The 25,286-nt window shown below is 38.8% G+C and overlaps 1 protein-coding gene and 1 long non-coding RNA gene across 4 annotated transcripts; both read left to right on the forward strand.

The window, feature by feature from the left end:
* Positions 1-531: 531 nt before the first annotated feature.
* On the forward strand, positions 532-6,143 carry LOC111946785 (uncharacterized). Of its 2 annotated transcripts, XR_002872539.2 has the most exons (5): positions 539-1,666; positions 1,849-2,036; positions 2,121-2,171; positions 4,000-5,460; positions 5,547-6,143. It is a non-coding gene; the product is annotated as an uncharacterized LOC111946785 (long non-coding RNA). The 2 variants fall into 2 exon arrangements; XR_013652853.1 differs by having other exon boundaries at positions 532-1,666; positions 2,121-5,460.
* A 6,200-nt stretch (positions 6,144-12,343) lies between these two features.
* Positions 12,344-25,286, forward strand: LOC110017439 (nectin-1-like). 2 transcript variants are annotated; one of them, XM_078939794.1, is made up of 6 exons: positions 12,383-12,620; positions 17,685-18,017; positions 18,099-18,398; positions 19,342-19,435; positions 21,491-21,642; positions 22,972-25,286. In XM_078939794.1, the coding sequence occupies exons 1-6, from the start codon at positions 12,476-12,478 to the stop codon at positions 22,989-22,991; spliced, it is 1,044 nt and encodes a 347-aa protein (XP_078795920.1). In that variant the 5' UTR covers positions 12,383-12,475; the 3' UTR covers positions 22,992-25,286. The 2 variants fall into 2 exon arrangements, with proteins under 2 accessions (XP_078795919.1, XP_078795920.1); XM_078939793.1 differs by lacking the exon at positions 22,972-25,286 and having other exon boundaries at positions 12,344-12,620; positions 21,491-21,786.

Genomic DNA, 25,286 nt, shown 5'->3' on the forward strand with positions numbered 1-25,286 from the left:
CGTATTTAGAAACTGAGTGAGTGAACCTTAAAACCGTGTTGGCACAATTCTAACCAAGCGACCCCGTATTTTACAACTGACCGGCTGAAATCTTAACTGAGCATTGATCTTGCTCGGTCAATTCTCTTTTGCGCGCTCACCTAGATTTACTGTGCGGTCACCTGGATTTACGCTCAGTGTCAAGGGGGCGTTTTTGTCACTTGGGGGCAGGAACCTTTCTGGTTGATCTGATTGGCTAAGATTTGCACGTCAAGCAGCGGGCGGGACGTTCATTTCGGGGCTTTAATAGAAAAGGAACGGCAGCTGTAACGCGTATTAAAAGCATTAAAACGGTAACAAATGCAGTGAATTTCACATGAGAAAAATTTACAGCACAAAAAAACCTGCTGCACTTTCTTTCATTGGTTTCGGGTCGTTCGTTAATGTTTTAATCCACGTTACATCCGCCGTTTTTTTTCTAATGCCTCTAACAGGTGTGTGTGCGTGGGGGGGGGGGGGGGTGTTAGGGTTAGGTGACAAAAACGCCCCCTTAACACTGAGCGTAGATCCGGATTTGTGCGCAAAAAAGGAATTGACCGCGCAAGATCACTGTTTAGTTAGGATTGGGCCAGCGTGGTTGTAAGGGCCACTCACTCAGTTCCTAAATTAGCCCGCTTAGTTGTCTTTACGCTCTTTCAATTTATGACAGATATATAATTCAATATTAATGAGTTCGGGCTCCAATAGGAAGTTCTTATGCTGTGTTGTACTTCTCAGTTTTGCCACGAGATGGCGCATTTGTGATTCAATAAACCACAGCTTAAAAAAAAATTCTGAAGTTTTAATGTTGAAAGATTTATTTTATCTGATTGAATCTCTTCATCTTTATATCACATAAATATCACATTTAACCAAATGAAATAGTTTCTAAAGTCCAGGACTCCATTTCTGCTGTTTGGTGTTCAAACTCAAAGTTGAAACTTTGTTCCTTCATTTCCTCAGTCATCAGTCCTTTTATTTGTCCATCACACTTTTGGAACCTGCTGCACATGCTTCCATCTCTGAATGAATGGAGGCTGCAGACCAGACTGAGCAGAGGAAGCTGCTGATGGTAGAAACCAGATGGCACGAGCAGGACAGACAGCACTGTCCAGCCTGTTAGAAAAAATTCACCGTCTTCATCCACTTAGTTCTTCTTCCAGTGATACATCTCATCCTCTTCTGTATCCTCTGCTGTTATTCTGTTGCAGACGGAGGAGCAGAACTGTTCAGATCAGGCTGAACATGAAGGTTGTCAGAGATCAGAAGAGTGGAAGGAAGTGCTCCCACCCTCATTTCCCATCATCCGTTTGTTTACATGTGTAAAAGACCCATTTTCATTGTTTTCTTATTATTGTTGAACATTTCCTTTTATTGAAGATGCCTTTAATTTCAAAAGAAATATGTTGAAGATGTAAAAGCAAATGATAAAAAACAGTGTAAATGTTTGTGAAGTGTATTTTGTTTTGAAGACTTTTACTGTGAAGGTTCCACTTCCGCTTTTTCTGTGAAGCGTGTCAGTTCAACAGAAACAAAAAAAACGGTTAACAGCTGATGCTACGGCAACAAAGGAAACAGACAAAAAAGACGGACGGATAACTGTGTAAAGCTGTAATTTGTTTTTGGCATCTAGCTGGAAGGCGAACAGGTATGATTTTTGGTTATGTTTACTGTATACATTTTGTGATTATTTTCAATTTGTTTCATGTAAAATAACAAAATATGTTTCTGTTTGAAGTTATCCAACAATCTAACGCTACTAGCTGAGGTAAAGAATGATTGTATATCAAAAAGGAATTATTGTAAGTTTGTTTTTATGCTTTTCTTCAGCTCTTACGGTGTGACTATGACTGTGGAGTAAATAAATGGGTTGGAATACCCCATCATAGTCCATCAGTTACTATCATTGAGTCCATCGTCTGAATCAAGTCCGGCTGGAATGCTACAACATGCTCTCCTGCTAGTTTCTAGCCTATTACAACCCCAACTTAACATTAGCGGTGCAACAAAAATGCTGAGTAATGTTGGAGCTGTCCCGTTTTGATTCAGATTCCAGCTCAAATGAGGAAAAAAGAAACTTTCATGGATCTATTTGTCTGCAGGTGGAGCATCAGAATGGAGCAGAGCAGGGAGCTGTTGGCCCAACGTTAAAGGTCCTACGTCACAGAAACAAGCTTTTTCCGAAGGCAGTTTTTCATCTCCTGATTGTCAATGATTGGAATAAAGAAATATCCAGAATCTTTCTTTAATAATTTCCTCCATCATCTGAAAAATGCCACATAAAAATGTGGAAATCACCAAAAACAGGATTTTCATCTTGAACCTGTGGAGAAAAAACACAAAATGTGCACATCTGTCCTTCATCCAAATGATTGTAAATCCTTGTATTGTTAGAATCTTTATATTATCTCAGTACAGCACCACTAAATGCAATGGCGCGTCTATGCAGATGTTAGAATGGGTTTGTTCAAGCCTGACCTACATAAAGTTACCTTGAGAACAGAGGACAACCAGCTTATTGACTTTTGACCTTCCTGTGGACTAAACCATCAGCAGAGGGGTCAAAGAAGCAGAATCATACACTATTTTGATTTTTTTGTTATATGTGGTTTTGTGCTTTATTTAAGGCCATGCTTATTCTATATTTATGTTGAGATTAATATTTAGTTATTTTTAGCTCTGTTTAGCCCGTTAGTTCACTTGGGAAAGTGCTGAATCACCTTTTAATAAAGGGATTTGGTAGATCCCAGAAAAAAAGAAGCTGGGGATTGTTTGTTGGGGCAGAGAGAGATAAGAAGCCTATGCTGTTGTCTTTCCTGTGTGAATCATTTTTTCTGTTTCTTGACATATCTGTAGGATTTTGTTGTATTTTCTACAATCAATGTTCCATTCTGGCTGCAGGGATCAGTGTGTAGCAACTTCACAGAGCAATTAAAAACAGGTTTTTCTACTTAGTTTTCTTTTTCTGTTTGTATTGTTTAGGGTGCTGTGTATGAAGGTAACTGTGCAGCGAGATTATTGTCTTCAGCTATCTGGTACAATTTGAGATGTGTGTGTAGTTTTTTTTTTTTTCTGAGTTTGATTGGAATACTTTGGTTTCACATTGATTTTGACTTTTACAAGACAATTATTTTAAAGGTTACACGTAAACTACCTGCAGGGACTGTGAATAACTGGTTTTATGATTCAAAACATGCCTTCCTGTTCTGCATCCTGACAGCAGAGACAAAAAGTCTAAATTACCCAAAAATTCTTTAAAGACCTGATGTTTCATTGATTAGAGCATAAAATCTCAGTGGTAAAAAGATACGACAATTCATGGAAAACCTGTGTAAATATTTTTATTTCAAATATTTTAAAATGCCGTTTTACATTATCAATGACTTTTACAAGTTGGATTCCCTGCATGGAATGTTTAAATATGACCACTAGATGGAGACATTTCACCATTTAAACAGTGTGCTTCTCACAAGTCTTGTTTATTACAATTGCCCCATTTAAACTGAAACAGTCATGATCAAACAATGAATTGATCAATATTTCGTTTTTCTTACTATTGTTAAATTATGGATAAAAAGACTTGATAAATGTATAAATTAAATTACTTGCATTTTACTGCAGATTCTAAAACTTCTTTTTTCCCCTTCAGGTATGTAAATTTCACCCCTCCCCTGGCTAAAACAGTATAAGTGTGTGCGAGCTATTGTTCATACTTATGTGCACCTCTGTGTGGATCTGTGTGAAAATAGACTGTGTTGGACAGCAGTCCAACTGTCCGACTATATTCTAAACTTCTCTCTTTTGTGGAACTTGTTAAGTTTTAATAAATTGTGTATTTTTACTATAATCTTGTCTTCATTTGGAATGTGAAAGGGCATGGGAGAGCAGCCTGTTTGGGTCTCCTGAACTTGTTATTTTTTCTATTTTCATTGAGACAATTAAAAAAAATCCTAATTCTATTCTTGTTATTTTCCCTCTCAGGTTTATGTGGCCAGTAAGCCTTCAAATTGGGCCACAGAGAGACAGAAACACAGCGGCCATCAACCTCAGTGAACCTCACTGCACCGGGAGAGACTGAATGATCTTATGAACCCAGACATGGAGATGTGTTTACCGAAGCTTTTATAGAGCTCTTCACAATAAATCAATCTGATCTCTAAACATCACTGGTGTCTTTCATCCATTGTAAACATAGCGATCAGGCTAAAACCATTAGGTGGAAGCTCCTCCCACACGTGTCTGGGGAGTCAAGCTATGAACACATTTTTGGACCGGTGGCGAGCAGCGAATTTGCCACACGAATCGCTTTTGGTGAGACTAAAGCTTAAATCAATTTCAGACAAATTACATAATGTAAAAAGCAAAAAATAACTTTGTTAGTAGTAAGCAAAGATGCCAGGCTTTGACAATTATCAGAAGCTTGAATCACGTTCAGTCGTTACTTTCTGTTATACCAAGTCCGGGTAAATACTCGATTCTGATTGGCTGCTGGGTATGCGTTAAAACCTGATAACCGCACGGTGAAAAAAGAAGTTCCGGTCACATATCACTGCGCTAGAATAAACTTAAAACATACGTTAAAAGACGTTATTTCACAGTTTACAACAACACAGCAAAAGACATGAGTGATTTCGTTGTTTCTTTTAACTTGTTCGGTGAATTTGATAATTTTGATGACTGGGATGCAGCCACAGAGAAAGAGAGACAAGAACATCTAAAGAGGGAGAGGAGACACAAGGAAGTGTCACCGGAAGAATTGAACTTTTTGGAAGATGACAAGGATGACGTAAACACAAAGAAAATCACGAAATGGGCAGTTAATATATTTCGAGAATTCCTGGCTCAAAAAAACATGGATATTAACTTTGAAAACTACACTGCCACCACTCTCAATGAGAGTCTGCGGCTTTTTTATGCGTCTGTTCAGTCCACTAAGGAAGGAGGAGAGTACAGTGTTGCCAGTCTGAGGAGCTTGAGAGCCGAAATCAATCGCCACCTAAGAGACGTCAACATCATCAGCGACACCGTGTTCAAGAGCAGCAATGCGCTTTTTAAGGCAATAATGAAGCGCTACAGAAAGAGTGGGAAAGACACCAGCTCCCACCATCCTCGTATTCCTGAGTCGGACCTGGAGAAAATCAGATGCTCATCTGCGCTACAGAGACGAGGCAGGCGCGGAATACCTCAGCCTATCACATAATCCGGACACTAAAAACCACAAAACTCCAAACGACCCACACAAGCAAAACCTAGGAGGTTTTATGTTTGCAAGACCCGGGGATCCTCTGTGCCCAATACAAAGTTTCAAGAAATACATCTCTAAATTTCCCCCAGATGCAAAATCTTTTTATCTGCATCTGAGCAGCAGCTGAGGTTTGGTACTCCAGGGAACCGATGGGTGTCAACTACCTGGGAGCAATGCTAAAAAAAATTAGTGAAGAGGTCTGTGCATCTACATAGCGCTGTTTTGTCAAACCTCTCTTCCTCTTTTGTAAATTGCCTGCATGTTTATGATTGTTTTTTTTAAGGTGGGTCTGTCGCAGATTTACACAAACCACAGCCTGCGGAGCACGGCTGTGAGTCGACTCTCAGACGCCGGTCTGGAATCACGCCAGATCATGTCTGTGCCGGGCACCGCTGTGAAAGCAGCCTGCAGGCTTACTGGGCTCCGTCACTCCAGGAGAGGAGAGAATGGAGCAACATTTTGTCGTCCCGCAACGTCGCCACAAGCAGTGGTCAGGGTCCACAAAAACTAAATATCGGTCCTTCGAACAGCAATATGATGGACATGCCAGTATCTCTGTCAAATTTTACGATTAATGGCCATGTTGAATTTAATTTTAAATAAATAATTCTGTCTTCCTAAAGCCGACTTTTTTGTTCGGTTCAAAGTTAACAGGCTCGATGTAAAATAACTTATTAATTAATAAAACCGTTTTTGTTGTTGTTGTTGACAGCTAATGTTCAGCTTTATTGTTAGAGATTTCTTATAATAAAATCTTGGAAGCTACTTGTGTATTTGTTTCTTTAACACGCTTTGCTTCATCATCTGGACAATAACTAGCGGTAAGGTGCACAATGACGCTTTGATTATTTTATCATGACGATCACCATATGATCCTACATTTTTCCACTACAGTGCAGGCTCCGCACCTGAACTTGTAGTCATGACAACGCGCAGCAACACATAAAGAATAGTCCGCTTTTTGTGAAAAAGTGATCTAAACTGAACAAAAAACAAGAATAAAGTACTAAGACTGATTGAAGAAATTTTTTTTTTGTAAATGATCATGGTATAAGCGGGTTAATGTCCTTCGAAGTGTGCGGTTACTACTTTTTAACGCACTTCGCGGAAGCAACCGTCCGACGCGGTTGCCTGACGGTTGTCAGGCTTCCACGGCGTGCGTTAAGAAGTAGTAACCGCACACTTCGTCGGCCATTAACCCTTACTTATACCATGGTTCGGGTGAATACTCGATTCTGATTGGCTGCTGGGTGTGCATTAAAATGTGATAACTGCACGCCTAAATAAGACGCTCCGGTCACATAGCTTAAATGTTCTGTATCATTACGCTGGCTTCTTTAACCCTTGTGCTATCTTAGATGACCCCACCCTTATTTTGACGTGTTCTACCTACCATCACAAAGGTGAATAAAGGTGGAAAGATTTCATGTAATCCATGGACACCAGTGAAGATCAAAAATCATTGAAGAGAAAAGGTTCAGAGTACTGTCTAGTGCAGGGGTGTCCAAACTACGGCCCGGTCTGTTTTTATTGGCCCGCAGCAAATTATGAAAATATAATTGAATATGGTCCGCACATGGCGCTGTTGCACTTCTCAGTTTCAACACTAGATGAGGTCGGTCACAGAAAGGTGTGTTGCGCGGGGCGCGTGCCACGAGAGAGAGAGGGGGAGGAACGCGTGCAGGTGGAGATCAGTGTGTGAGCACGGAGCGGAGGTGTGGGGGGTCGATACAGTGGCGGTTTTTGACAATGAGTTTTATCACTAGAGGAAACACGCCCGCTTTAGAAGCCTGGCCGACGGTGGCGGAGCGCGACGCCATCTTGGTGAGGTCGACGACGCCCACATGACATTGATTTCCATTGCTTTTAGTGGTGTCTAAGTAGATTTATAAACTGTATATATTTTTAGATTTAAATATATTTATACATATATATAAATATATTATATTTTTTATGTATATAATGTATATATAGATACATCATTTGTTGTTGTTAAAGAAGAGAAACAGTCTTAAAAGCTCAAACTTGAATGAAAATGCATTGTTGCAGGACTTCTTAAAAATAGAAAAATTATAAGAAAGAATTTTTAAAATTAATTTTTAAACATTTAGAAGTTTTAAACCTCTTTGACGTGCAATTTAAATTATTTAGAAAAACCCAACAATAAGTCAATAATAATAATAATACTATTAATAAATCAATAGTAAGTTAATACAAACAATAAATAATAAATAAATAATAAGCCAATAAATAATAATAAAAATAATTATATTATTATTATTATTATTAACAATAATAATAATAATAATAGTATTAGTAATAATAATAATAAAAATAATAATAATAATAATAATAATAATAATAATAATAATAATAATAATAATAATAATAATAATCAAAAGAAATCCAAAAGTGAACAATAAATTTACCCTAAAAAAACAATCTGGCCTCTTATCAAAATCTGTTTCCACAAATGTTTTGAACAGCCAGACTGTGTTGCTAGTTGGTACCACAGTGATCCATCTGGGTTAACTCTTTTGATAGACAAGATCCACTTTTTCCTGAAGTCTGAGTCCATTGGAAACCTAAATCAGTCACTGAGTCAGAAATGTATAAATCTGTATAAATAGCTTAGTATGCTGTATACAGGTTTAGCAAAATAAAATGTACATTTATATTGACAGCAAAATAAATGTACATCATGCAGCATGTTGATAACAGCCCTGCAGCATCATGCATGTCAACATATGTTCTATTAATGAAGCCCCTGCAGCATTAAAAGAAAAAAAAATACTTACCTGTGAAATGATATACCTTCCTCCATCATGGACTCATTTTTCTGATTTTGGCAGTTGAAACCCAAACAATGAACTGGCATTATGCAAAAAATGTGTTCACATGCATTCACTGCAGTAGTAACTTGACCTCACCAAGATGACGGTGCTCTCCTCCCATGAGGAACCACGTGATGTCTCCTCTAGTGATATAACTAATTGGTTTTTGATATGGGCGAAGTGGGCGGTGGCGGCGAAGTGGGCGGTGGCGGCATTTTCCGTGCCCGTTGCTTTACACAGAATGTGCATGAATGTGTTTATTTTGACATGCCTGCAGCTGTCGACACTTTGCACTCTTAGTTTGAAACATCAGACTCTTAAATATGTCTTTATCCTATTCCCTCTTCACACTTATGGTGCAGAAAAAAAAGGATGAAATAACCCAGAGTGAAATAACCCAGAGTGAAACAACCCAGAGTGAAACAATGTAAAACAGGCACATGTAAAGGAATTAGGCAGAATAAACCAATGAGTTTTATCACTAGAGGAGACACGCCTGCTTGAGAAGCCTGGCCAACGGTGGCGGAGCGCGACGCCATCTTGGTGAGGTCAACGACGCCCACATGACAATGATTTCTATTGCTTTTAGTGGTGTCTAAGTAGCTTTTATATACTATATATATTTTTACATTTATATATATTTATACATATATGTAAATATATTATATTTATATATATAATATATATATAGATACATCATTTGTTGTTGTTAAAGAAGAGAAACAGTCAGCCTTAAAAGCTCAAAATTTAATGAAAATGCATTGTTGCAGGACTTCTTACAAATAAAAAAATTATTACAAAGAATTTGTAAAATAATTTCTAAACATTTAGAAGTTTTAAACCTTTTTGACATGTAATTTGAATTATTTAGAAAACCCAACAATAAGTCAATAATAATAATAATAATAATAATAATAAATCAATAGTAAGTCAATACAAACAATAAATAATAACAATCAATAAATAATAAGTCTATTAATAATAATAATAAATATTCAAAAGAAGTCCAAAAGTCAACAATAGATTTACCCTAAAAGAACAACAATAACAACAACAAAAAAAAAACAATAGATTTATACTGATTCATGTGAATGATCAATTTGTGTAACAAGGATGGTATGGTGTTGGGTTTTAAGCAAAAAGTCTGGCCTCTTATCTAAATGTGTTTCCACAAATGTTTTGAACATAGCCAGACTGTGTTGCTAGTTGGTTCCACAGTGATCCATCTGGGTTAGCTCTTTTGATAGCTCAGATCCACTTTTTTCTTAAGTCTGAATCCATTGGAAACCTGCAAGAAAAGTTCAGTCACTGAGTCAGAAATGTATAAATCTATATTACTATAATAGCCTAGTATGCTGTATACAGGTTTAGCAAAATGAAATGTAAATTTATGTCGAGAGCAAATTATCCCTACATCATGCAGCATGTTGATAACAGCCCTGCAGCATCATGAATGTCAACATGTGTATGATTAATGAAGCCCCTGCAGCATTAATTGATAAAAATTCCAGTACTTACCTGTGAAATGATATACCTTCCTCCTTCATGGACTCAGTTCTCTGATTTTGGCAGTTGAAACCCGCACAACGAACTGGTATTATGCAAAAAATGTGTTCACATGCATACACCGCAGTATTAACTTGACCTCACCAAGATGGCGGTGCTCTCCTCCCATGTGGAACCACGTGGGAAGGCTAAATAGAAGATAGGGAACAAAACAGGATGTTGTCAAATTTTGTATGTGTGCGGCGGGGGGGGGCTGGGGGGGTTACTCGCCCAGGGAGTAAGTTAGTGTAGGACCGCCCCTGGGTCGATATATTGTGTGTTCGGAGGACGGAGCATTTTAATAAGTAACATTCTGAACAATGAAAAAGTATTTCCTTTATGTAAAAAAGAACTTGTTGTTTTGTTTTTGGAATTTGTTTTTTTTCTAAGCTGCATATTTTGTCACACAGTGTTTTGTAAAATGAAACTTTTTAAATGGTGTGCGTTTCATGTTAAAATTGTCCTCGTTGGTCACCCATAAGCCCTTCTTTTGGGTATACTTTTCTGAGAAAACAGTCGACTCTTTATAATCTACAAAATCGTGCACTCTGCCAGTCAACCACACTAACGGCTACGTATGTAAAGATCTGCTGGCTTCAAGTGCTCAATAAATCCGTTCTGAACTGCCTGGTTGGAATGAGGTTTCATTGTCTGAGTGAATGTTTCATTTTGACGTGCGCTTGTTTTATGTGGCACAGATCAGCATCACTGCTCCCACTGAGAGCAATGTTCTTCACATTATAGGTGAGTTAAATATACACAGTAATCATGTGTCAATATGTCAACTCTTGTGTGCGGCCCTTTGCTCATTTTACGTATTTGGCCCTCACCAAAAAAACTTTGGACATCCCTGGTCTAGTGGGTCTAGATGACCCAACTCCCAATGTTAAAGTGCCTAGAATAGCACAAGGGTTACAACAGCCGTTTGCTTCATCATCAATGACTCTTTCCTTAGCTTGACGGCATCTCTTACTTCCTGTGTCCACCAACGGGTTCAGGGGTTATCGCCGCGACGGGCACCACAGACCTTGGTGGGACGGCACATATTAGAGGTTTTGGAGATAAAGTCAGAGAAGCCAGACTGCTGACCTCTGTAAGATCATGGTAACTCCCCCACACACAACTTATTCTGTGCTAAATTTCTGTCCAATAATCACAGGACTATGCAATGCCCCATAGGAAGTGTAATATAACACTGAGACGTCTCTTTATCACATTGACCAGCTCGTAATCACACCATAAACGGCTGGCCCGGGACCAGAGAAACAAATGTATCCCTGTGGTAAAATGACAATAAAGATATCCTGAATCCTGAAGAAGATATTCTCATCTATTGTAGAATAATAAAATCATCAGTAACATGGCATACAGAGGATGTTCTGGATGAGTTTATGCCTGTTTTTTGTTTTTCCCCCCACACATACATTGTGTCAGGAATTTAGCTTTTCTCAGATCTTAAAAGTTGGACAGGCTGTATAAAAACAAGTTTAGAGGGATCATGTGCAGCTTTGCCCTGCAGGACTTTCTACCGTCTGCTGGGTTTGCATACTCTAACTGGGAACTAAAAGGGAGGAGCAAAGGTACTACAGTTGATCATATTCATCTGTTGCTCTTGGAAAAAAAAAGTCTGTTTTTTTGCATTTGTTGCTTAACTGTTCATGTTTTAAAGTTTCAGCTCTTCAGAACCAGGAAGACGGTTTATTGTACTTTTTTTCTGTCTTTTCAGAAAATTTGGTAGAAGAGCTGACGCTCGAAGTCCCGTTCAGATTTTCATTTTCATCCTCTGCTTATCTGAACTCAAACTTTGTACCTGTTTGTTTTAGCTTTAGCTTCAGGGACACAGAAATTTAATGTAATAGCACTAAAGGATGTTTGAAGAAATGTACTCTCCAAGATAAAAGTGGTTAGTAGCTGTAAACCGGACTCCAGATTTTGCAGACGTGCAAAGAAAATAAAGAATAAAAAAAACATTAGATTTTTTAAAATAAAACACAATAAATGTAAGCGGGTTGATTGTAGTTGTTTCATTTATTTGGAATATATTGGCTTTTCTAACTCGTTATCAGATTTTAAAATGTGATTATTTTTGTTTGAACATTAAAAACATTGTTTAAATATTGATTTTTTAAAGTTATTCTGTAACTTTCTGTTCTTAGCTTTTTTAAATTATGTTACTTTTTTAGCAGTTTTAATCATTTTATTTTTAAGAACAATCTTAAAACTTCATTTGCTCAATGCAGCATTTAAAAGTAATCATGTATTTTTGGTTTGAGACAAGTGACTGGAAAGAGTAAGCAATGATCTCCACTTCTAACGTGTTTTTCATGCATAAGCAAGTGTTGTTAGCCTGAGCTGTTGACATTCACACCTACATATCCTGTTTTACAAACTTTTATAAACTTTTTTACATTTGGGTTACAGTACACTTGCATCAGGTAGATCACAGTTTAGTTCATGCGAACTTTAATTCTGACTGTTTTCTGTGGCAAACACAGAACTTTAACCTAACACTCAATGTAATTGCTTTGAATCAAATAAAAACCCGCCCAAAGCAAATGTTCTCCACACAATCAAATTCAAAATCACCCAACTGGGTGGAAAACCGCAGAATCTGGCCACAAGCTGGAAGATGCGCTTCCTTGTTTGGCTCCTCCTCTGTGAGTCACGTGACTTACGGAATCAGCGCACCTCGACACACAGAGTTTGACTTTATGAGTTGACACAGTACATCGGACCCATCACTCTGTAGCAGTTTTATTATGAAGTGATTTGACTTCATATTTTATCTGCAGACAGCAGCGGGTGAGGTCATTTGGGGACAGAGGAAGAGACCATGAAGCCGTTTGGAGCGACTGAAGCCAACCGAAGACCCAGATACAGAAAAACATGTTTGTGCTTTTCTGCAGGACTGTTCTCCGTCATTTTGAAGATGTTCATCTTGTTGACTGCATCTCATCTACAGACGAAACACGTTGAAGGTTTGTTTCCATTCTTGTTTTGTTCTTTGACGAAGGGAAAGACGAAAAGAGAAACAATTCTCACTTTACAGAAGTTACGTTTGTTTTCTTCAAATGTTTAGAACATTCTCTGATTTCCAGAACAAACATTTTGGTAAACGATTCAGTGGTTCACAGGTTTTTATTTTAGGAAATAAATGTTCCAGATGTGGAAAAAATCCACAAGGAAAAACCTTAAAGGGCTCAGAGGATCATTTTTCGTATTTTTCACACTGAGACCGGGTCCTGATCAAAAACCAGCGGACATGGACTGCTCAAACCTGGATTCAATTATGGTTTAGATCAGGGGTCCCCAAACTACGGCCCCTGAACAGTACAAGAGAGAGACCTTTTATTTTTTATTTTATTTTTTTGCATTATTTTTTTTAGCCTGGCCAAATGATGGAGACTCATGGAAACATGGAAAACAGAATCCCTGGAATCGTTTCTCATGTAAATAAAGCTTATTTGAATTGAAATGTGAGCCAAGCTAAAAGTGTTGCTACTGCAACCTTACTTTGACCCAGTTATAGAATTTGAACGTGACACCCCCCCCCCCCCCCCCCCCATGCCCGTCAGAAAGGAAAAGTGACATAAAGGTTAGGAAAGGGAAACATTGATCCAGAATGCAGGCATTTAACCTAGAAAGTTGTTCAGAGAGAACAAACAGTGATGTCTAGCTAGCCTCCTGAAAACCTCCACACCCGGTTTATAAGGAAAACACAAAAACCCTAAGAGACTGCTCATATGAGTCATTTAAGATACTCTGCTCCACAACTGAAGTTGAACATTTACATTAGTTTTTGCATGGACAACACAAGCTTTAATTCAGTGAACAACTCACAGAGATTTATTTGGTCATTATTGATTTCCTAAAATACTGTTACTATATATTTCCTGACTTTTTATGGAAAGAACCCAGAGAGGGTTATTTTTTACTGATTTCATAAAGAGTGTTTGTTTATATATATATATATATGCCCCTCTCACCCTCCGCGGGTGGTTTCTCCTCCAAGCTCTGGTCCTCTACCAGAGGCCTGGTAGCTTGAGGGTCCTGCGCAGTATCTTAGTTGTTCCTAGCACTGCGCTTTTCTGGACTGAGAGGTCTGAGGTCTTTCCAGGTATATGTTGTAGCCACTCCTCCAGCTTGGGGGTTACTGCCCCGAGTGCTCCAATTACCACAGGCACCACTGTCACCTTCACTTTCCAGGCTTTCTCCAGTTCTTCTCTGAGTCCCTGGTACTTCTCCAGTTTCTCATGTTCCTTCTTCCTGATGTTCCCATGTGGCTTGGCACTGCCACATCCACCACAACAGCTTTCCTCTGTTCTTTATCCACCACTACAATGTCTGGTTGGTTCGCCATTACCATCCTATCAGTCTGGATCTGGAAGTCCCACAGGATTTTTGCCCTGTTTGCCATTGGTAGGACTTCTTGATATCAGCCACTTCAGTTATGGTCCGGTGGTACATCCCATGCAGAGGTTTGTCCTCCCATGATGATCTGTCCTCCAGCACTGTATCCTCTGCTCTCCATTGCCTGAGACATTCACTGAGCACACTGTCAGTTGGGGCCTTGAGCTTGATGTACTCATGCATCTTGGATGTTTCATCCTGGATAGTGGCTTCAACGCTCACTAGTCCTCGGCCTTCTTCCTTGCGGCTAGCATACAGTCTCAGGGTGCTGGATTTGGGAATCGGGTTATGCCGATTGTTGATCCGATCGTTCTTCATGTAAACGGTTCATTCCGATCGTGTGTCACTACTACTCTGGTTTAACGTCATGCACAGACGGTGATTTGCTCCAGAGAAAGCTTTGGAGCTCAAACAGGACCGACCGGCTGCTCTGTGGAGGCCCAGTGCAAAGCGCCACTCCGCCCTCGACCCGCCCTCCCCCCGCTGGCTCTTCGCCTCTCCCTCTCTATTACACCACTCACGAGGGGGTGCTGGGGAGGAGGGCTTCGTCAACTGGACCCTGCGCAGTCCGGGCTCGGCTGCCTGTGGACCGAGCGAACTGTGTCTCTGAGCAGAGCTCAGCAGCAGAGCTGACGGCTTCAGGTGAACCTTGTGTCCGAGCAGAGCTCGGACTGCCAGCTCACACAGCGGTTTTGGGGCGGTGTGTGAACTTCTCAGAGCAGAAATGTCGCTCAGTCCTTAGAAACTGTTTAAACAATCAGGTGGATTTGTGTTTCCAGTCGTGTCCCAACTAAATAAAGGCTGATGTTATTCCCACATATTTATGTGCAGCCAGGATACAGATTGCTGCATTTCCCCCATGCATTAATGTTCATTCAAGGCTAAATGTTTTTAGCCCGTGTTAGCCTCTCTTAGCCTGGCTTCTTCCAGCTCCATTCTTCCACAGAAAAAGCACTGACCACACGGATTAAAATTAAAATGATGAGTGAACAGGCCCTTCATAATATTCATAACATTAATAATAGTACGTTTGGAAGATCGTCTCGTATATTACCGAGCTGCTGCATGAATGTATGTGACAGCAAGGTTATATAATGTGGGACTCATTTCCTTTTCCGGTATTTTCAACACTACTGCGCATGTCCAAATGATTTATTCCGACCGAAAGTGAGACCCATGTGAACGTTTGTTCTAATCGGATAAAGGTTTTCTGGGCCCATGTGCACGATTGAATTTTAATCCGACCATTGATCCGATCAAGAGATTTTGCCCACGTAACCGCGGCTAATAACTCACAACACAACACATTAACTCACAACAAAACATTTTAACACACAGTGGAAGTATACGTACAACGGAAGTTGTTATGCTTTTATTCTGAAAATTCCACTGGGCTAAAACATCGGTGATCACGTTTCTATGATCATGACCGCAATATTTTCGAGAGGGGAAAATAAGATTTAATTTAGGGGACACTTATTATTCATTCTTTTTCATTATTATTCACTTATTATTACTATTATTATTATTGCTGCTATGAAAATAAGAAAAATATTGGTTTGGTAAAGTTAAAAAAGAGAGTCACAGATACAGACTGCCTGCTTCAATAACTCTGATAAATGTTCAAATCTGTCAGCAAGTATCTCAATCATTTTGTATTAACACAGAGAGTGAACGACAAATGCATTTCAAAAGAAAAAATATTGTTGTTTTCTGCCTGTTATTGAGAAGTGTTCTCTTCCAACTGTAAATGCAGACATGCAGAGCAAAGACTATTTGGTAAAAGTTAATGATCTGTCATGTGCGGTGGAAGCTCGAGAGCCGGTAGGACCCAGACGCAGAGACGGGAGGCCAACGGGTTCAGGACTATAGGGTTTATTTAACAAAAAGCGCTGCCGAGCAGGATGACAAAACAAAAACTTACTATGACGTGGGGAAGGACATGGAACAAGGACGCTAAAACAAGAGGACGTTAACACCATGACCAGAAGTTAATGGACCAGTACAAGAGGAAGGCAGAGACAAGACTTATATACAGACAGGGCAGACAAGACACAGGTGAACCCGATCAGGGCAGATGGGGACCAAAGGAAGTAAAGCACAAGAAACAAGACAAGACAGGAAACCTTTCAAAATAAAACAGGAAACAGAACAACAAGACAGAACAAGAACTAAAGCAAAAACCCAGACAAAACAAACTCAAACCTTGACATGATCTCTCAAAACCGAATTAATGTCTACATTTAAATGAGCTGGTAATGAAGACTCATCAGCAAATTCATGCTACAATCAATATTTTGCGAGAAAATTCATCTTTATTTTATTTTATTGTATAAAGTTTTTCAAATGTTATCAGAGATATGATCCATAATAAAGGTGCTCAATAGCTCTAAAGATAATGAAGCTATTTTCACCAAACTTTCTGTACTGGTGACAATAGCTTCAGTATATTCAGAGCTATTATAATAAAGCTTCAGAGCTTTATTATATTGCTATCAACAGGAATTAAAATGTGCCATTTGAATTATCGTTGACTAATGCTTAATTAACGAAATTCCAACAGACTGTGAAAGTTCAGAAAAGCAGCTTTACTCTGATATGCAGCACTTTACAGAAGTTAAGTGTTAATTGTGCAAACAGATGAAGAGCTACAGTTATTCAAAGAGTGAGAGCACTGGAGATACAGCTCTGGTGTTAAGGGTAAAACCTTTTTCAGAACCATTGACTAAAAAAACAATGGACAGCTCAACCCCTCCCTTCTTGTTTCCCAAATAGGAAGTACCATTGCTTCCTGATTAGTGCTCCGCCATTTTGAAACCAGTTGACAGTAATTGGTCCGACTCGCTCCGAGTCATCGTATCTGTGGCAACTACCGTCGCTATTGCCATAGATACAATCACTCAGAGAGACTCGGACCAATCACTGTTGACTGGTTTCAACATGGCGACGCCCGTCAGGAAGCAATGGTGAGGGATTTTGCCTCATTTCACGAGAGCTGGAGGTAAGAGCCCATTTTGTGTGGGTGATGTCACACCTTGATTCGTCCATTGTTTGGCTAATACAGGTTTGCTAATCTTTTGCCCACATACAGTGGGCAAAAGATTAGCAAACCTGTAAGGGGCATGCAGGTGGCCCGCATGAAATACCAAGGTCATAGCGAGTGTGTAGAGCCAAAATGTTCATTTTCTACAAGCATGCTATGGGCAACAGGCTGTAGCGGACACTTCTACAACACACAAGTGTAAGTAAAAGTGAAGTAGGTGAAATGCAGACGTTTTGTACAGATTTTTTTTCAACCCCCCTGAAATCCTGCAGACTGAGGAGGACAAACCTGCACTCCACTTAAGATTTGGCCGCTCCTGTCTATGCCCCCACAACCAAAATAAATCTGCACTCGTACGGGTCACTCCACTGTATGGGTGCATGTGACCAAGGCTTTAATTGAAGAAAAAAACAGCCCATAGTCCAAACCATTAGAAGTAGAAAACACAGATAAGTTGGAAAATGTTTTGTTGTTAAATTTGGTGTATTGAGTAGATGGTGGTGTAGCAATCAAGGTACAAACTATCTTTCTTTAATCCAGACTTTGGACAGATTTTTGTATTAAAGTCATGTTTTATTCTCTTTACCAGCTGTCCAGGTTGGAGATGTGGTTGTGATGTTTGGATCCTCCGCCATCTTACCCTGCCAAATAATCACAAATGATCGTCTTTCCCAGATCACATGGCAGAGAACGATCAAAGGAAAAGCTCCAGATGATGTTTTCTTGATAATTCAGCCCATGATTGGACTCAAGTATAGAAATGAAAAGGATTTCAGATTTGAATTTATTGGAAATTTCAATGATAAAAATGGAACCCTAAAGTTTTCTAATCCGACACTGAAGGATGAAGGAAGCTACACATGCATCTTCAGCTTGTTCCCTGGTGGAACACCAAGCAGAAATTCACAACTTGTAATACTTGGTAAGATCTGACTGTTTACATTGTTCTGCATTTTGTTACTGTTGTTACTGCAACATCTTGGTTTTACTGGTATTCCTTTAGTGCCCCCAATCACAAATCTGATGGATTATACACCCTTAGAGGGAAATGAGGAGGTTCCACTTGCAACCTGCACGGCTGCTGCTTCTAAGCCGAAGGCAGAGGTGAGATGGATCAAAGGTTCTTTGGAAGGAAAAGTTCGAGAAGAAATTAAGGAAACTCAGCATGCTAATGGTACGACCACCACATGGAGTACTCTGCTTGGAAAACCTGGGAGAGAGATGAATGGTCAATCAGTGAAGTGTGTCATCTCAAGTGAGGCAACAAACGAAGAAATCTTAGAAACCAACATCCAGGTCCACTGTAAGTATCTTCAAACTTCCTCTAAAGCTTATTATTCCGTGAAGGTGAGAAATGCTGAAAGAATAACGAATGCAGGCCTAGAGGGGAAGACAGGACACAGGTGGAAAGACTGTTGGACAACATGTCCTCCTTTCATACCTATGGAGCCTTCTAAAATATCTGTTGTGAGAAGACCAGAGGGTGACCTTTGAGAGTGTCATTGAGGAAAAAGGCTTTAAAGGAAGTAGAAAATGTACAGCGAAATGTCCAAAGAATGGTTCCCAAAATGAACATATTGTTGTTATGATTATTGATGATGATTATTATGATATGTTAACGAAGGAATGCACAATGTGCAGAGAGACACATCACCAGGCCTTTAAATGAAACTGTAGACAGAGAATGGGGCTCTTCTGCTCTTTTTCCTCTCTTGCTGTCTTGTCTGCTTAGGTGTTGTCCTGTGATCTTCTGCTTCTTATTTCTGCAGAACTTTAATTCTTTGTTATTCTTTAACTTTAATCTTTAACATTCTTTACTGTTTTTCCCCCAGAGTAAATCATTGAATTTGAGTTGACCGGACTTCAACCTATTCTGTTCTTTAAAGACGCACTTCAATGAAAATCACGTTATTAAATAAAATGTAATTAAAAAAATGTAAATAAAGTATTGTCTGTCATTTAACTGGTCAGTGGCCTAAAAAACGTCCTGAACAGCACGGGTGTAGGCCATGTGGATTTTATATACAACATTACCACATGGAAGAGCCTTAATTCTTGCTTTCTAATATTTAATACAACGAAAAAGGCTTTTTGTGGTTAATATTTAGTAATTTAAGCAGAACAACTTCATTTTGGCACAGAGTTGCACATGTTTCTCATTACAAATAGAAATGCTTTTAAACTAGTGTTATCCTTGTAGAACTGACATTTCTCTAATGTCATAAACCTTTTTGTATTTATTGCAGACCCACCTGGGAATGTCAACATTGTTGAACGATCCGAAGTCTCATATGAGTGTGAAACCAATGCTAATCCAAAAGCAACTGTTACCTGGACAAGGTATCATTTAACCAGATACACAAAGTAAACGCAGTGTTGTTTGCATTTTGGGTACTGTATGTTTTTTGAAAAGTATTTGTTCATTGCTTGAGTCCACTTCTGGGTTCAACCTAACCTATGGAAGTTTTGACTCCTATAATTCAAGGTAATACGGAAAATCTCAATTGACAATTCAATATGCAACAATTCAGGCTCAATGAAAATTCACTGAATCAACCACAGTCTACTTAAGCACTGCACTGAGCCACACTCAGTGTGAAGTATTGTTTGTGCCATTCTGCCTTCCTTACCAAACGTTATATTTGGACCTGATCTTCTGTCTCCTGACTAGGGCTGTGATGATAACCGCATCACCACACTTTTTTTTTAAAGTTTTTTTTTTTCAAAGTTTTGCATATGGTGCATGATTGGAACTATAATAAACACATTAAACACATTCATCTTTGGTAATAATTTATTTTTCTGCAAGTCCTGTGTTCAGACTTCAAGGGTTTCTATGAGAAACCTTTTATCACTCTTCTCCTTCTCTCCTAGTCGCACCCGCCTGTGCGGCGTGGCTGTCACTGCCTCTTAGAGCAGTACTTCGCACGTGCTCACTCTACTTACACACAACACATGTGCACTGTTTCAGAAACACACACACATCCTCATTCTACAAAAGAAGTTTCTGTCTTGCGAGGAAATAAAACACATTTACTGCGTTCTAATTATTAATTACCATTGTATTCATTTCCATTACAGGCTGCGTGTGTTGTTGAGTGCCCGACACGGCAACTGGTGTTTCGGGGGGGGGGGGGGGGGGGGGGGGGGGGGTTATTACTGTTCCCAGTTACTCTATAACACCAAACATGAATGCGGGCTGTTAGATTTCCATGAATATCACTACATTTTTTTGTTTGGGAACTATTTTGTGCAGCGCAACCTACGTGTCTATAAATAAAGGCGGAGCCCCGCATTCTTCATGGGTGTCAGGCTTCATGGCTACTGGAAAGGTGACAAAGTGACTGCAGTCTCGTTTATTATTGGGCAATATATAATATTCTGAGAAGATGTCTGTACCAGAGAGCACAGGTGAAGGCTGGTGTGCAGCTAGAGAGCAGCCCCCTGCAGAAGATTCAACACGCACCCCCAACACACGTGCGCGCACTTCTTCCTCCTAGTCCTACACACGACGCACCACGCTCATACAGTCACAGTCAATCTACAATAGCTACATAGCTAGTTAATTAGTTCGATAGGTAGTAGTTAGTTGTTACTGTTATTTGTTAATAAAGAATAGAGCGTTGTAATTGTATTTATTTCCGATGTGGCCGCTGGTGGATTTTGTGTTTTTTATTTATTTATTTTGGGGGGGGGCTGCGGTTAACCGCGACACCGCGCCCCCTGGTGGTTCATCACCACGGTGATCAAAAATCCGACACCGTCACAGCTCTACTCCTGACTCTTTATAGCCTGAGTACACTTGTGGGCTCAATCTAAATCTATCTACGTTTTTGCCACTATAATTTAAAGTAATATGCAACAATTCAGGCTCAATGACCATTCACTCAATCAACCACAGTCTACTTAAGCACTATACTGAGCCACACTCAGTGTAAAGTATTGTTTGTGCCATTCTGCCTTCCTCACCGAACGTTATCGTTGCACCTGATCTCCTGCCTTCTGTTTCTTGACCCTGTTTCTGAATTCTGTTAGCCTTCCCCGACTCTCGCCTGGATCCTGACTACCCTATCTCTCCTTTGATACTTTCATGCCTGTTATCGACTCCTGCCCGACACTGATTTAGCTTTGTGGACTTTTAGCTAAGCTACTAAATCTGCTACATCTGGATCCAGCCGTTTGCCTGTTCTTGTGACAGTATCCACATAGTTGTGACTGACCTAACCTGTTTATTTTTGCTTAAAGTTTAAAAACACATGTAAAAGTGATGCATGAAACCACCCAGAGAAACTGTACTGCTCCCTTTGTGTGGCTAAGAAATGTTTTGACCTGCAGTCAAAAGTTTTTTTTTGTTTTCTTTTTTTTGTGAGTGAATTTTGTTTTTGCCTTTTTCAGGTCTGGACAGTCTCTGCCTCAGTCAGTGAAAGTTGTGGGTGCAACGCTGCAGTTTTCAAGCCAGAGCAATGACTTGTCTGGCCTTTATCAGTGTGAAACCACAAATCCATACGGAAGCAAACAGGCATACCTCTTTGTGCATTTCTCTTCAGGTGAGTTCTGCTGTGAGAATAAAACAAATAAACAGATGTTCACCTGAACAGGAAACCCAACAAGTCTTAAGGCATGCTGGGAGTGCTTCTAAAGACTTTGGGTCTTCAGTCTGAAGCTCCGTGTTGGAAGCGGAACAACTGGACCAAAACGGCCATCATAGTCGGTCATTACTGGATGTAAACAACAGTAGAAATGTGAAAATGAGACACAGCAACTCATTGAAATGTGGTCGTATTAATGCAGGCTCATTAAAACAACTGTTAACGTGATACACATTACTTTTCATACTGTTTTCCCAACAATCTATATGTTATAAACACTCATCAGCGTGCCTTCATAGCCGTCTCCTTAGTTACTGTCCTGTAGCGACCCTACGCCGTAGCAAAGCAACAAGTAAAAAGTGTTGTAGCTGACGATACAGACTTCCAAAATCGGTCAGCGAAATATAAAGTTTAAATAAGTGAACTATCCGGACAAAGATGGCAAAGCGCAGGACTTCCATTATTCCTTCTCTTGTTGCTTTTCCTCGCCCTCGTAATTCCTGACCAATGATTAAAGAGATCTTTAGTCACATGGTTTTGTTTACAAGCTTTGGTTCGAATCAGGACAGTCTGTTTGGCGACAGTCTGAATACAGACCAAACACAAGGTTCAGGACTCTATCTAGACCAAATTAAGTGGACTGGGTCCGGACCAAAGGATTTTTCCAGACTGAATTCCCCCTTAAATTGTGTTTTGTGGACAGAGGGGCAATAGGAAAAAGACTTTTTCTGTGGGCTCTGAGTGTAACTTCCTTCCAAACATGTGACATTAATGTATGTCACAATTGTTACTCTTAATTACACTGTGTATATATTAATAGGATTTTCTGTAGATTTTTCTAAATGATATTTTATACACACATACATACATATATATATATATATATATATATATATATATATATATATATATATATATATATATATGTATATATATACATATACATATATATATATATATATATATATATATGTATATATGTATATATGTATATGTATGTATACTGGATTTTACAAATAAACTAATTTAACTGCACAAACTGTACATTCGTAGCTGCTAAATGGTCATTTGTGACAAACAACATGAGGGGAGAAAAAATCGTATTTTTTTTGCAATTGAAAGATGGGGTCAAAGTTAAGATGCTTTTATACTACCCCTTTTTTAACACATTTTCATGATTTGTTAGGCTCCCTCTTTTTATGTAAATATTGCAAACGTATTATATGAAGTTTAATGACAGTCTCTGGTTGTCTGTCTTACAATTAATCTGATGTTTTTCTGCTTTAGATTTCTGCTGGAAACCGTGAAAGAAGGATCTTCTGAATGATGATGTCCATCAAATGTGGATTTTGATTTTAAACTGTAGAGTTCTCTACAGACCATGTCTGTCTCCATGGATGCAGCTTTTACTCTGAAGGACGGTGACAGGAGTTTATAAAGCAAAGAGAAGTGGAGTCAAGCAGAGGGAAGGATTGAATGGTGTTTGCAGTGAAAATGGAGTCTAGGGTCTTAACTCGGGGACAAGGGTTTGATTTCAAACCTACATAAAATGCATTGACCTTTGTAATATTGAACTAGAAAATTCCGGTTACTTTCTTTCCTCTGTTTAGAAATGTGCTTAAATTTAGAAGGTCGTCTCGTCTGATCTGGGTCTGAACACATGTCATCCTCCAAAAAACAAAAAAAGTAGTGCCAGAAAATGTGGAAATAGTGCAAAGTCTAATGCTGCCATTGATTTTAAAAGGGCTTCCTTTGTGTTTTCATCACCATCATCACTACAAGATTAGCCTAAACGTTCACTATTCTGAGAGTAAACTCACTCAGATCTTTCTAAAATGTTTTCTATGAGTTTTACTTTATTAGCTGACCGCAATAATTTATTTTTCAAATGACACACCTTTGCTTTTCCAACTCTGTTTGTGCATTTGTAGCACAGCAGTGAGCCGGCATCTTGCCCTTTTCCAATATGGTGTCCCACTTTGCATATGTAACTTGCAGCGGTGCGACTCAACAGTGACCTATAACTCATTGTGTGAACTAATGAGCCTTGTGGTTGTTGTTACATAGACCTGATGGATCCGAGTGACGTGTGCAATGCTCTGAAAAGCGCTGGCAATCAGAAGTGAAATTTGTTTTTATGTCTATGTGTGTGACAACGGAGATCCAAAAACCCTTTTAAAAGTACTGCTTAGCAATGCTGGACATAAATAGCACCTTATTTCCTCAACCATACATATAGAACATTACTGGTTAAGGCATGTTTAATATTTGTAGACTTTTTCCTTTGATGAAAAATATTATGTTCTGAAAATTAGACAACATTGAGTGTTGAAAAAAAGATCTTAAATTACTGAAACAAAAGCGCCATAAATTTGCTTAAAAGCAGCTTTGAAATACAGTTGCAGAGCTGAATGTTCTAATCCTTAAATATATTTTGCCATTTTATTAAATGTGCATTGATATTCAGATCACGTTTTTTCTAAGTCATAATCTTTAAATTCAATTGTGGGTATTTTATAGGTTTTAGACAAAAATATGTATTTAAAGTCTTGTTTTTAAAGCTTGATTATGTTTTTATGTAAAGCACTCAGAGTAGCACAAGTTGGAAAAGTGCTATACAAATATTGATTTTTCTTTTTAAGAGAAATGTTGTCTGTGGTACTGTGTTGGGATGTATCAGTATAAGTATCGTATCGTGATAAACATCATATCGCCAGACTCCTGCAAATACACACCCCTAGTTGAAACATCTGTAGACTTCATTTTATAGTTGATAAACATAAACCAGGAATAAATTGTAAAACTGGTGCCTTATACATATATATTTTTCTATTTTGAGGAACAGTTTACAGTTTGTTTTTATTGTTGCTGAACTAAAACAAACTAAATTTAAAAAAAATGTTCTTTTACTAAAAAAAAAGCTATTTTTATAATTTTTATAATTTATAAAAGAAAATCATGCACTCCTTTGTGAGATTTTTTTAATTTACAAGGCAAATCCACTCTGCGTGCACTAAAGATTCTTCCTAACATGATGCAAGCTTGAAACCTTTTAGCACATTTGCTTACTGCTTAAAGAATCACCAGATTTGTCTGAAGTAACGTGATCTACTTCCATGTCAGTAAAAGATCGATCAATTTCAAGATTCTTTTATTATTTTATAAAAGTTTAAATGGAACTGGACCCTCATTTTTATCAGATTTACTTTTAGTTTATGATCCTCCCAGAGCCCTCAGGTCCACAGGTGCAGGTCTGCTGGTGGTCCCAAAGGTCAGAACTGAAAAACCACGGCGAGGCCTCATTTCAGAACTGTGGGCCTCACCTGTGGAACAGCCTGCCTCAGGATGTGAGGGCTTCAGCCACAGTGGAGGTTTTAAAGAAAAAAACATCTTTTTAGTAAAGTTTTTACATAGTTTTTACATCTCCAAATGTTTTTATTTGATTTCACAAAATTTTAACAACTAATTTGATTTGTTTTTAACGTAAATGTGGAATGTGTATGTGTTTTATTATTTTAACTCCTTATTTTTTTGGGAAGCACTTTGAGATGATCTGTAGCATGAAAAGCACTTTATAAATAAAGTTGGATTTGAATTTAAAA

The sequence above is a fragment of the Oryzias latipes genome, chromosome 21, assembly GCF_053564925.1.
Source record: "Oryzias latipes strain Hd-rR chromosome 21, Olatipes_Hd-rR_3.1".
Classification (NCBI taxonomy): domain Eukaryota; kingdom Metazoa; phylum Chordata; class Actinopteri; order Beloniformes; family Adrianichthyidae; genus Oryzias; species Oryzias latipes.

What these genes read in the sequence shown, in the direction of transcription:
- LOC110017439 (XM_078939793.1), top strand. Translation starts at nt 12,476, where the DNA reads ATGAAGCCGTTTGGAGCGACTGAAGCCAACCGAAGACCCAGATACAGA. An exon ending in ACAGACGAAACACGTTGAAG is followed by an intron (nt 12,621 to 17,684) that starts GTTTGTTTCCAT and finishes TCTCTTTACCAG; the next exon opens with CTGTCCAGGTTGGAGATGTG. An exon ending in GCAACTGTTACCTGGACAAG is followed by an intron (nt 19,436 to 21,490) that starts GTATCATTTAAC and finishes TGCCTTTTTCAG; the next exon opens with GTCTGGACAGTCTCTGCCTC.